Source organism: Saccoglossus kowalevskii, chromosome 20 (assembly GCF_978046115.1).
Source record: "Saccoglossus kowalevskii chromosome 20, keSacKowa6.1, whole genome shotgun sequence".
In the NCBI taxonomy this organism is placed as follows: Eukaryota; Metazoa; Hemichordata; class Enteropneusta; family Harrimaniidae; genus Saccoglossus; species Saccoglossus kowalevskii.
Genome location: NC_140660.1, coordinates 16,127,635 through 16,141,815, shown reverse-complemented (window position 1 = coordinate 16,141,815; position 14,181 = coordinate 16,127,635). Strand labels below are relative to the sequence as shown.

General features: G+C 34.7%; 2 protein-coding genes across 2 annotated transcripts in view; both read left to right on the top strand.

The window, feature by feature from the left end:
- The window catches only part of LOC146730057 (death-associated protein kinase 1-like), a 31,500-nt gene that overhangs the window by 977 nt on the left and 16,342 nt on the right, over nucleotides 1-14,181 (top strand). The window lies entirely within an intron of this gene.
- On the top strand, nucleotides 187-2,925 carry LOC146730058 (uncharacterized). The gene is made up of 4 exons (XM_085494685.1): nucleotides 187-220; nucleotides 702-879; nucleotides 1,560-1,807; nucleotides 2,814-2,925. The coding sequence occupies exons 1-3, from the start codon at nucleotides 187-189 to the stop codon at nucleotides 1,672-1,674; spliced, it is 327 nt and encodes a 108-aa protein (XP_085350811.1). The 3' UTR covers nucleotides 1,675-1,807; nucleotides 2,814-2,925.

The window sequence follows — 14,181 nt, the reverse complement described above, 5'->3', positions numbered from 1 at the left end:
GGGAAGAGAAGCTATTTCGTAACTACATATACAAAAAATTAAATAAATAAAAACAAATTTTGATGAATTAAAACAAGTTGTGAATCTGAAAATTATCCATGGAAGTTAATTTCCAAAAATATTCATCAAATAGAATTAAATTGAAAGAGTTTTGCAAGCAGTCTACCACACCAGCGCCATTGTAGGATGTTTTCCAACAGTTGCTGGACGCCCTGTCCAGGTGAGGTCAAAATGACCACTACCCGGTATCTGTAGTGAATTACACCATAGCTATTCACATATACGTCAATGAAATTTGCTCGACAAGAAGTGCACTGTCTTCAATGTAATTTGATTTCCAAAATTAAATGCATAACTATAATCAGGAATCTTATGGAAACAACCAAAACTAAGGGATTAATTTACAGCCAGGCTGCTAGACATGGGTCTTTAAGCTAACAATTTATGCCAACTTCTTTTAACAGATTCATAATTCTTACAGCATGAGTGGGAATAAATCATAGACCAGTTGAGATTTTTTCTAGCCAGAGGGCAGGTTAATTGAACAGTTTTTAATTTCACCTTTTTAGTCTAAATTAGTTAGCCCAAACTAATGTTTTTTTAATATTTCACAGTTGATTTTTTTAAACAAAATGTTGGTCACTATTAAAATAACATATCCTAAATAATAATAATAGCATAACGTGTTACCGATGGAAAAGTGCAAACAGGGAATAACATTCAAAAACTTTACAAAATACACCTTTTTTCGTGGTGTGCCCTGTATCTACAATTTTCATTGAATCACCAATTATGGCGTGTTTGCTCTAAGTGGACGACTTCAGACGGATTCATTGGTAAAAATTCTTTCCTGCCTGCATCGGAAATTTACAAACCTAGGTAAGTATTAAAGTCCTAATCTAAATATTGATTCATATTACAGCTTGTGTGCATTTTGACGACAATAAATTACTCCAAAACCTATTAAGGTATTTGCAAAGGTCAACATCCAGGGTATCTTCAAGTTGTGTTTGAGTGATTCATTTGAAAAACACTTGTTGAATGAAAAGTATTCTCTGAAAAATTTATGTTAAAGAACTGCAATATATTTTGCTAAAAAAATTAATAAATTCCAAAAAAGCATGATTCTGTGCATGTACAGCTTGTCTGTTTTATTTACTATTGGAAATTTCATGAGTTTGAGACTTCCAGGTTCATTATTATTCATTCTATGTTGCCAAATTAGTTTACAATAACATGATTTCCATCTGTCTTTGCGAATCAAATATCATTGTTGTGAGAGTTCAACCTATGTGTAATGTATATATTTATATTCAGCAATTTCAAACAAAATGTGCACAGCAATTTTTGCGGTCAAATTTATCACAGGGATGATAATGGCATTCAGATTTAAACAAAATGAAGCTAATTGAGTGGCCGTAGATGGCGCACAGCATGTTTACGCGTGTAATTTTACAAGTGAGAGTGAGCGATGAGTGTCTGCATGGCATTGCTGTTGACTTATATTGCTGTAATGTCGCATAATTTGAATCTGCTGTTGGTGTATTGTGAACTTGTAGGTACCCGAGTAACACCACTCAGAATCATATAAAAAGGAAGCGAGAAGGAGATTCTGAAAATTACAATGAGCTCGCGGAAAACTGGATGATGGATTATGCCGCAGTCGTCGATTGACTCTGCCAGAAAGTTTATGTGTGTGCCTGTTCGTTTGTCGTTTCCTTGAAGTCTCTACACTTATTCTGTATCCAAAGTGTGCCATGTCGGTGTGCATTTAAAAGCTGGTCTGGTAATGCAGCTCCGTGATCTGGTAAGCTTATCACATGTGATCGAATTTCAACGGTACTTGGACCTCGGGTTTATTTTGAGTTAAATTTGATACCTACTGTATATTCTTGCGGTAAGAAGACATTTTGTGTCAATTGAATTGTTTTATGGTGACACATTTGTTTGTTTTTTCGTATTCAAGAAATAGTTGTTGCGTCTGTTCACCATGAGAGGTGGAAAATATCTTGTCATAATACATTTCCAGACGTAATTAATTGTTGACCGTTGTGTGCTCATTATTGTTTTTTCTGGTTGATTCGGTAAAACTGTTTTCACTGACATGACTGATATATACAGTATTATGCTTCACTAGATCCCATAGTTGGAAAAAGTTCATTTTGTGCCTCCAAACCCCACTTTAAAATTAAATTTAAAGATTCTTTAATTGTTCTACTACATTTTGTGAGAGTGACAGTGTATTATTTTTGAAGGGGATAAATCAATTTGTTGCCTCCACTTTATTTAATTTAACCAGTTATATAATTAACAGTGAGTGAGATTGTTGCTGCATTAATGTCTTGATTAATTAATGTCTTGTATTTGAATTTGTGGTGAGGAATTTAGTGAAATTGCAAATATTGTTTTGCCAAAAAAATTGTTTGTCAGTTTCAGATCAGTTTAAAACTTGTACCCCACACATTTATTTTTAATTTTGTATGCCAATGAATGTTTGATGTACATGTACATTTTCAGAGAATCATTTATCTATCCAAATCATCCTGTAATTTAAACGTGTGTTTAATAAGCATTTTTTTAAATATTAAAATGCTTGACACACATGTATCTACAATGTACTTCTAGTATTGAATAATCTTAATAAATCAAAAAATCAATGAACATTTTCAAATTTCAAATTTCCCCCTTGGTTGGGGAGCAAATCATTTTTTTAGTGCAGGTGGGGTGGCAGGGCTCTGTGCTACAGGGGATCTGCTGTAATAATAACATTATTTGTTTATCAATCTTCAAATTATTTTTAATTTTATTTGCAGCCGGTGTGTCACCACCACCAATCAAATTCCTTGCAAGCTGTCCTAACACATGTGTAAGATGTATCTTTGAGAATAAAGTCACAATATCCTCCTTGTGCAGTGTTCAAAATGAGTTCACAGTTGTGAGTATTCAAATATTCTGTCTTAGATAAAGGGTTATGGTTGTTATGCAGTGCATGTTTGAATTTTAATTGTATGTTGGGCAGATTAAAATGTTGATTTTTAGGAAAAACCCTTAAAAGTGAACATTTTTAGCTCCGCTGTCGACTTTGTCGAGCGGAGCTTATCATATGAGTGATTGTCCGTCGTCGTCGTCGTCGTCGTCTGTGTCAATGTTTTACATTTTCAACTGCTCCTTGAAAACTACAAGCCTGAATGCTTTGATACTTGATTTATATGTACCTTGGTGAATATTTTGGTGAATATTTTTTAATTTTTGGTAAAAAGTGATATTTTCGACTTCTTGTTTAAAACCGCAAGTCCAATTATTTTGATATTACATATGTAGGTACTACATGTGGACCTCTCTCAGATTTGTTCATATTGTAATGACATCTTTAATTCCCTAATTTTGGTGAATATTTTTGTAATTTTTGATAAAAAGTAATATTTTCGACTTCTTGTTAAAAACCGCAAGGCCAATTGCTTTGATATTACATATGTAGATACTACATGTGGACCTCTCTCAGATTTGTTCATTTTGTAATGATATCTTTAATTCTCTAATTTTGGTGAATATTTTTGTAATTTTTGGTAAAAAGTGATATTTTCGACTTGTTAAAAACCGCAAGGCCAATTGCTTTGATATTACATACATAGATACATTTGTGTACTACATGTGGACCTCTCTCAGATTTGTTCATATTGTGATGATATCTTCGACTTCTTGTTTGAAACCGCAAGTCTGATTGTTTTGATACTATACATAATGTTCATTTTCTAATGATATCTTCTGTTCTTTATTTGAAATGTGCATTGCTAACAGCGGAGCTATCTCAGCCAAGAGGCTGCTTGTTATTTAAATACCCTGGATATCCAATGTGATTCTCAAGATCTTCAACATTTGATCTGCAGTATGTAATTAAATGCAGCCATATTAAACAATATTTGTAGACTTAGGAAATATGTTTTTTTTGTTTTTCTTTGTATTTGTTTTTGCTTATTATTATGTATTAGTTGAATAGAACATGACAATAATAAATCCACTTCCATATTGCATAGGACCACATATATAACCCAAAAATTAAATTTAGTGTATAATGAATCATTAAAATATAACTTTATTTTGACCATCGAAACACCTCTGTAATTTACATTAAAAGCGCATGTGCTACTATTGGTAATAGAGCAAATACAGTATTGGTATATTAGTCTGTGGGAATGACTGTACCTACATGGAGGTACTAGTAATTTCAGAATAGAAAAATCAATAAAACCCGAAAACTGACACAGAACAGTTTAAGGTAGCGAGATAGTTTTTTGGCATGGAAAATGTAAACATCTATAATCGGAGTAAATTTTACAAGAACCTATACAATCTATATATGTTTGGAAAGCCCTTGACTTGTACTTTTCTATTATTAATATTTTGTGAACACTGTGTTTGTTTTAGCGTCACGTGATTCTGAAAATCGGCGCGGCTGATAATTAACTAACGTGAATACATTTTTAAATGTCAGCTCTACGGTCATGCATGCGGCCAAAAACTTTACACTGTTTTGAAGCAAAGGTCATGAAGTTTAAATCCGTATTTCCAGTTTTTAAATTAAGTTTTTTTTTCCTCTCCGAAAATGGAAAATTTCAAGCACGTTTTTTGGTGTTGAAGTTAGTGTATACCGGTGGTTTGCGCGAGGTTTGTGAAAATACGCGATATAATTTCGCAAAAATGTAAATACGGATACGAAGCCAACATATTCGAGAGTACCTAAAGCCAAACGGCGACATCGTAGCGCTACTCACTGAAACGCCATTTAAAATTAGGTCAACGGCAATTGCCAGAAATCGAACACCGAGAAATCGGCACTTTTATGATTTTAAACTTCAATCAAGGTTAACTCCCGTTTTAGCAGCAACAATTATATAGGATGGCAGTAAATAAATTACCTTGAAGGTTGTTTTCAGAAAAAATCATGATTCGACATTTATGTCTGTGAAAAAACTGTATTTTTACCGTTTTCTTTCGCGCTATGGAGTTTTGACACGGTCTGTGCTGATTATGCAAAGCTGGGATTATGCAAAGTGGGCGGTTCTGTTTGCAGGTAGCAAACAACACAAATACTACACTGGGCAGTTGAAGTGTTTGTCAACATAGCGTATTTATGTTTGGGCCGTTTTATTTGCAAACTTATTTTCTTGAGTATTCCACAAGTTTCAAAGTCTTTTAGAGACACAAGAACACTTTCCGACAATAATTATCAGACTCCCGCGAGCAAACTTGCGCAGATTACGGTAGAATAAGAAAATGGAATGACGGCTGTGGGGTAAGTTTTTTTTATGTGTGGAATTGGAAGAAATGCAGAGTAAATTTTCAACACGAAAATATTGTAAATCATCATCCGACGAGACCGTTTTTGTTGGACTTGTTATTTTCGGGAGGGACCTTTTGTAGTGTTCGTGCAAGTTTAGTTTTCATTTTACCTGAATAAGCCTAAAGCGATTTTCAGACAAATTCGAAGGAAACTCTGCCCCTCCTTACCAAAGTGTTCGTCTTACAGCACATTTACATGCACTCTTTTTGCAGGTACGTCGGTCTTTGGTTTGATTTTATTTTAAGATAGTAACAACCACCATCAGCTAAATTCAAGTCCATTATGTTCGCAAATAATTGTGCTGCATCAAGTTTTAAACTTGCCACTTTATCGTGAAGATTCTGGCGATCTCGGCAAAGGAAGCTACCGTAGTGTGGCTCCCCAACAGCAAGTATATTGCGGATAACTCTTTTTTCTCATGATGATAACAGTGATCAATCACTGTCAACAGACTGTAATATTTGTTTCAATTGACGACTCTTTCAACGTAATTCGACCAATGAAATTGCAGTGTTCTAAAATATTGACAGACACTAAACAACCCCACGTGGGTTTCTTGTTATGGCTATGACGGGGCTTCAAAGTGTCTTTTTGTCGTCTTTTTGTTGCTTTAACCGGACTTTTCTGGTCTGTTTATAATTCACACTTACGCATTGAATACGTCGTACTATCTTGGGAAACATCCTTTACCATTGTGAGTACCGCCGTTGAGGAAACGAAAACTGCTGTGACTGACGGTGGAGTCAATGAAAGTAAATTACTGAACAGCAAACTTCAAGAGGTGTTAGCTGGGGAAGCTAACTGTGGAGAAGAAGATGGCGAATTTGACTTTTTAGACGAAGACAGTTTGAAGGTGAAGATATCACAGATGCCCTTCAAGTATTTGTGAATGACGCTGACGAATCCGACGTTGGGGGCTTTTAGTTTTACAGCCAAAACAAAGTCAGCTTGGACTTTCAGTTGCGAGACGTGACCCAAAAAAAACGCAGCGAGTGATACATTTCGAAGACAAAAATACAAAACAATCGCAATCAAAGACGCCGACCACGCGCGTTAGAAATAAATAGAACATGCTGTTTCACTGGCTTCTTTCACTCACGCAATATAATTATGCTATTTCCAAACGCTTATATTGATCACTGTAAAAGTGGATATATTCAAACCAGCCATCAAATTAAAAATTCGGATCTCGTTGAATGTCAATCAACACGGAACTCGGTAAGGGTCAAGGCCCCCTGATCTGATCCTAAAAAGCATATAATGTATCAAACAGAAATAAAAAAAAATAAAAAATCTCCAACTGTGACATTGTACTTTTATTTTGACAACAGATTTATTAAAATAACATTTAGAACATAAATTTGTCTTCCCAAAATATTTTTAAAAAAATCTTAAAAAATACCAAACTGCCGTTAAACGGCCCGGGCGAATTTATGGCAAAATCCGGTAACATGTGATACACTCATGTACTATTTTGTTTATACAAAATTTGTTGTGTTTCGAAAGTGTTTTTTGCTTTTGTTTTTGCTGTACAGCTTCCTCCTCTTGAAACAAAGCAGTGCACACATCTTATCAGCTGTGTGTAAACTACAAACATAAATCTTATCAGTTGTTTGTAAATAGCTTAGCCCCAGTTCAGTTATGTTTGTTAACCATGAATATTAATGAGAAGCACTCATGGGGTGTACACTGGATAAACAAAAAACTTGGGTATTTGTTTGCACACAAGGAAAAAACCAGTTTACTTGTACAAGATTGTATTTTTTCAATAAAATAAATACACTAATGTATGTGGCATGCCTTATGGAGCTATGCTTGTGATTTTCAAAAAAAAATGTGAAAAGTGCCCAAAAAACTATTCCGCTACCTTAAGTGCAAACATAATTACTGATTTTGACATGAAAAAAAATTATGTGTTTCTTGTAATGGGCAAACAAAATATTGAGTAGGCAAGTAGGGTTTTTATTTTATTTCAGTTTATTTCAGGTTATTTCTATCACAATCATGTATTTATTAGAGTCTCCTTCTAGTCTTCCATTACATCCAGTGAACTACAAATATTTTGTGAGTAGAACATGGCCAACTTGCATAAAATTAAAATACAAATAGGCTCATTTGCATAAAATAAAAGTTTGAGGATGGTAGGGTTATTATGGGAACGCAATTATGTTTTTCTTGTTTTTATTTCCTGTTGGATGTTGTCCAAGATGAATATTTATGTTGTGTATTCTGTCTGTGTGTCCATGTGTGCATTGTCCACTTGTCATCAATTCTCAAATATTTCTTGACCAATGTTGTTCTATGTTGGTACAAAGGCAAGTCATAACAGAATACATGTGCACATCAATTCCTTTTTGTTTGGTTGACCTTTGGCTGGCTGGTGACCAGTTTTGCCCAAAACAAACCAAAAGCCAACATTTGGTCATCATCTTATTCACAAGCAGGTTTCTCCTCTAATGCTAGTATTTGCATCTCAGTATTTGAATACACTGCATTCACAACCAGTTCTACATGTGTACTGGGTGACTCTATATGAATGCAGCTTATTTTTCTAATGTCACAATTGAATTAGCAGTCATCACTCACTAGCCATTTCTTTTGTCATTGTTACCAATTTCTTATGTGTTATTTCTTTCTGCACCATTTGTGTATGTTGCCTCATTACTCATATATACATCAGTCATGACCCTTGACTTATGTCCACATCCTCAGCCTGTCGCTGGCTTTATCCCTTATGTCATTCTCATTTACCAATTAGATGTCTGCATTGTTAGCATTTCCTTTGATACACCACTCATTCATGTTTCCATGCAATCCGCTATGTTACAATAAATGCAGTCTGTGTGGGGTTTGTCTCCAGGGATTCTTAGTTCGGTTCAAGTAATGCATCATCCTTGTCCTGAGGTGAGCTAAATATGATCAAAACACCAAGGGAGATGAGGCCTCAGTGACACCTATGCATTAGAGTCCCCACAGGCGGCTGCCTCACTCAAGCACCACATTGTCAACTGTCATGATCTGGGTCACATGAAGTCATTCTCCCCTGACTTTTTCTTCCAATACCTGTCTCTGTGTCTGTATAATTTCTTGGGCATTAATGAGACAATCAAATATAATTCACTTTTATTTAGTTACTCATGATTAAAGGCCATAATTTGTTTTTCAAAGACTGGGACTGTGACATTTATGTCTTGTTTATTTCTTGTCGATAAAAAAACTTTAGTGTGATCATTTCCTGGCAGGTGGTTGAATTGTTAGAGCAAAAAAACATTTAAGACGGTCGGCCTATGGTAATACAAGTTTCTAACTAATAGAAATATTACAATGAAATCCGACACAGTTATAAATGTTGTGGTGTTGAAATAATTTTACAAGGTCTTTGTTTCGGTAATAAACTTTGTTAGGATCCATTAAAAGCCACAACAAAACTAATTTTAGTTTCTGCTCATGTCTGCATTTTCTTTTTCTATGCAATGTTCTATGGCTATGTATTTCAGTAATTTTTTTCAGTAAATTAACCCAATCATGACCAAAGGAAATTATAAACTTTAATGTGTGCAAGTACAGATAAAATAAAATAAAATAAGTCATGTGGGGTTATGGAAAATACAAGTATTTATTTCCCTTGCCCAACTGTACTTTGAGAGGTGAAATTCTGCTTTAAACAGTTGAGGCCCAGCACATTGAAATACGTGAGAGTAGGTAGAATAGTCAGCTACTAGTCAATAGAATAATCAATAATGTCAGAAAATATCTGTCTTCATTGTTATTAGTCCCTGTTCGGACGTAGTCCGAAAATGGGGACTTATGGTTTGCCCTGTGTGCGTCTGTGCGTCCATCCATGCGTCCGTCCGTCCGTGATCACCTGTATCTCGAACATGCATTGACCGATTCAGTTCTAACTTCACTCATACATCACACATTATATGGGACATATGCACATGCATTTTTTTCATGATCCGATTAACGATAGCCGAATAGCGGCCATTTTAAGTCCGAAAATGCATCAAAATTCACATTTTCACCATTCCGGACCCGGATCTCAGTTATGCATAGACGGATTTTGTTCAAATTCGGTACATACATTAAACATAATAGGACCTTGATGCACGTCATTTTTTTTTTGGATCGGGTTTGAAATGGCAGACTGGCGGCCATTTTGTTTTAAAGAATTCAGTTCTGGATCCGTATCTGAGACATGCCTGGATTGATCGAGTTCAAACTTCACACACACAAGGTACATCATGTCACAAATATGTATGTGCATTTATTTCATGATCTCATTAACGATAACCAAATGGGGCCGCTTAAAATGCATTGAAATCGCACATTTTCACCATTCCGGACCCGGATCTCAGTTATGCATAGACTGATTAGCTTTCGCAGACGTGTGTCCATCTGTCTGTGCGTCAGTCTATCCAACGTCATATTTTAGAATCCTGTGGACCGATTCCGTTCATTCTTTGCATGTTCCATAGTATCTTATTTGGGACATATGCACATGCAGTGGTTTAGCGATTCGATTCAAAATGGCCAACTGGCAGCCATCTTGTTTTTTGAAAATGTTGTGTTTTGGACATGCTTTGTCAGTTGTCATTCAAACTTGGTACATAGATTATACATGTTAGGATACATGTCCATGACGATTTATTTCGCAATTGGATTAAAGATGGTCGACTGGCAGGCATCTTGTTTTTGTTTTTTTATGCGGTATCTTGGACGTGCTCTGTCAGTTTTCATTCAAATTTGGCACATACATGTACTTCATACATGTTAGGATGCATGTCCATGACAATTTGTTTCAAAATCTGGTCAAGGATGGCCGATTGACAGCCATCTGACTTTTTGGCCTTACTACTATATTTCCACAATTTATGTACCATTTTCATTCGTATTTGGCACATCATACATATCAGTGTGTTTCATAATCAGATCAAAGATGGCCGAATAACGGCTGTTTTTATTTTGGCCATATTACTATGACACGAAACACGCGTTTTGATGTAAATAAACAATCTGTTGTATACGCCACTTGGAACTCAAGTTTCAAGGACACACTCGCAACAACCCCTCCGCTTTAATATGACGAGCACAAAGAGAACTTAACGGGGACTGTGTCATTTTCAATGACTTGTTTTATGTCACCATGTAGCAAAATGTAGCAGTCACTTGATCCCAAATGTTTCACACATGAGTTCCCTGCATGCTGTCTTGATTGTCCATCACTTGTTGGGGTCTTCAAATGGTTCATGTTCATTTGCTTGAACCTCTGTTACGTTGTTCACATCTTTAAATTTTGAATGTTATTATAAATATATTCTACATCAAATTCATGCCTTCAATTCACTTCTTATCCTGTAGTACAGATTGCTTGTGAAATGTACATTGATAACAGTGGAGCTATCTCAGCCAAGAGGCTGCTTGTGTCCTGAAATACAAATTTAGCACACATTATAGTACACATGGGGCTACTTTATATTGACAATGACGTGTTATATGCTGTGTGCATACTCTTAATTTACTCCACATTTAGTATGGAAACACTGGATATTTACAAATTTTCTTTTTTATTTTTCAGTATTTTGTAGAAAGCAGCTCCACAATTCATTTGCTACAGCCATTAGCCCAATTTTTGAGAAGTGTGCCTGAGTTTTGCAGTTGGACTATCAAATAATGCTGTTTCAGGGAGAAGAGACTTTCAGAAGCATACCACTAATGCTTGATAGAATATTGTACCTTGATAAAAAAATTACATAGAAATATTAAGCTATCACTACTTTAATAGCACTCCTATGCGACATCTCAATTAATAAATGTACATTTCTTGATGTGAAAGACAACTAAGTTATTTCAGCTCTGCCTTTTCACATAGAACACATATGTATCTATTTATCTATTTACCATGGCATTATTCTGTGAGTATTTTTTTTAATCATTAAACTGTACTTTTTTTAAATGCTGGTTATTTGCGTCTGTGATATATGTATGGGTATATACAAGGTATGTGGTTTAGACTAGTTTGTAAATACATCCCAAAGACAGCAATATTTGGATATTGCGTCAGGGAATAATGGACAACACACTGTCCTTTAGTGTGTGTTATAAATCACAACTATCAGAAATAGAGGTTTTTATAATGTCATAGCTTTTTTTATCACATGATAAACCTATATTCACTGAATCACGCAAGTATAAAAATTCATGTTTTTAACAAAAATTTGATTTAGACAATGCTTCAATAGAAAAATTTGATTTAGACAATGCTTCAATAGAAGCCGCACCCGGACTTCACCACTTTTCCTGGGGAGGGCAGCCATTTTCTTTTTAATAGAAGCCGCGGCTTCTATTACGAATTTTACGGTAATTCAGATGTGGTGATAACAACAAGAAGGATTCCCCACATATTGGATTCAGAAAAGGTTCTAGACACAATCTTGCCACATATGCTTCTCATCCAGTATGGTGCTGTGGGTGATTTGTTGTTGGAATGTGAATGTGTTGCTAACTGACGCGATATACTTTTCCATGTTTGGTACATTCTATTAGATGGGAGGCAGGCATGATTCATGCTGGAAATGTTCATTGTATAAAAAAGTGTTTATGTACTTTCACATGCATTTAATATATACTTTTTCTGTGGAGTTATCTGTATTGGGCATATTTTGTGGTACATCAAACTACAAATTCCATTTTTGCTTTCTGATTTTGTGAACATAATATTTCTGTGACTGAAGAGAAAAAAATAATTAAAATTGGTAATCCCTATATGGTATAAATTCAGGTTTGTGGGAACTATAGTCATTTGTTGCAATCTCTTGTAGTGGCTATACTAAATGCACCATTTCACAAATACCATTGTGAATTTGGCAAAGTTATATATTTTTTTTGAGCGAGCTATGGGTCACAGATGCAGACATTTTTTAGAACTAATTGTGCCAATTTTTTGGTGCGTCAATGGTGCATCAGAAAATCATGTCTTGTAAAATATCTTACTGCTGTCACAAGATTTGTAATTTAAAAAAAATGCAGTTTAGTGTAAAAACATAAAAATCTGAATTCACAGCATTTTAATTTGTGCTTTCAGTAGTTTCCCCCAGACAATTTCTTTATTCTCACTGGAGGGATGATCCAACTTGATTTTTGGGATTTCATTTTTACTAAATATCCCCACAAAATAGGTTTTGTAAGGCCTTAAAAATGCTTCTGGTCAACTTGATGGCAGTGAGATCATTTTAGTTTGCTAAAATATTTGACAAGGCACAAATGTTGTAGGTTTTTTCAAATTATCAACAGGGGCGCTGTGCAGTGGTGAAATTAGTCACACACAAAACTTGATCTGTATTTTTTGGGGTTGTGCATGCTGACTAGACAAGGTTTTTGAGAAAATTATTCACTGCTACAGCTACTTTAAAACGTTCTGTGGATTTCATTTTAAATGCCTTGCCTTCATCGTCATCTGACACGCTCAACACGTCGTCTAAACATGAAATTTGGCAGGAAGTAGAGTAGCAACTGTTTAATCTTTGTCTTCTTTATGTATGCCTGTAAAACAAAACCATTTATTTTCACTATTTTGATGTTTTCAGAAATTTTACTGGGTTTTAATCTCACAAACTTGGCAAGAATAACAATTATTTCTATTTATATTCCATTTATGTTGAAATCATTTTCTCAATTTCTGACAAGATTCTATGTCATACTTTACCCATAATCCTTTGCTTGAAAATCAAGATGGCTGACTACATAATACTGATCGATGAAAAGTTAAATATCTAGAGAATGAAAAGTGATATAAAAAAACTGTAAATTGCATTCTCCTACATTTGTGGAGCTTTTTATTTAGGGGTCATTATATTGTTTGGGTTGATGTTTCCTTTAAAAGCAATTGCCTCTATGCCCGGGGATTTTACCTTGGTGTTCTTTGAGAAATAAAGATTTTCTCAATATGCCAAGGCAATGTGATACTTTGTGGCTGTAAACATATTATTTATGATTTAAAATATTAAAGTGATGCGTACTTGACAAGTGAAACCTTAACATAAATGCCATAAAATTTCAGTGTTACTTGTCAGTTGCTAATGCAGCCTCTCTGGAGGGTCGTAATAGCTGTTGTGTACGTTTTAAAAAGTCTTTCACACATACCAGTGATTATTAACTAGAAATAAAATTATGAACATGATAAAAAAAAGAATAAGGTTAATGACCATCTTGATATAGAGACTATCTTGCTATCTTGACAATCAATTATTCTTTGTGGTTACTGTAAAATACTTTATTTTAGCTGGAATTAATTTTTACTAAAAAAGATTTTTGGGTGTTTTGTATATAGTTGCACTGACTTTAATGAATTGACTGGAAAATATAGGTAAATAGGTATATTTGCTGGAGTTTATTTTCACTGAATCTTATCCCTTCAGTGAAAATAGCAAAAATGAAGTATTTTACATCTAAGGTCTATTGAATGAATTTCATTTCAAGGATAAGCATGGCGAACACATGTTCACACTCGAATTTCCTCGCTAAACTATTTCCTGCTACTGGCTATTCAAAAAAAATAACTTAGGATGAGTGAACTGAATACTGAACATAAAACTGTTTGTATTTGGACAATGGCTTGGTAAAATATCAAGGATTTGTATTGCTTTTATTTTTTCGGTAACATTTTTTTTTTCATTTTCATTTTCAATCTCAGGATACAAAGAAAGTTACTGCCACAGTGTCTTTTTATCGCCTGACACCGCTAGTCATTTTCCTGACTGCTACAGAGGTTTATCTGTTTATTGTGTTCTTGTTATTCAATAAGCATTTTAATCATTAGAATGTCAGAGCAAAAGTTTAAA

Bases quoted from the DNA above. Each gene is read 5' to 3' on its own strand.
- LOC146730058 (XM_085494685.1), top strand. From the start codon at position 187: ATGTTTTCCAACAGTTGCTGGACGCCCTGTCCAG. The intron at 221-701 runs GTGAGGTCAAAA...CCGATGGAAAAG, and splicing joins TTGCTGGACGCCCTGTCCAG to TGCAAACAGGGAATAACATT. The intron at 880-1,559 runs GTAAGTATTAAA...GTGAACTTGTAG, and splicing joins TCGGAAATTTACAAACCTAG to GTACCCGAGTAACACCACTC.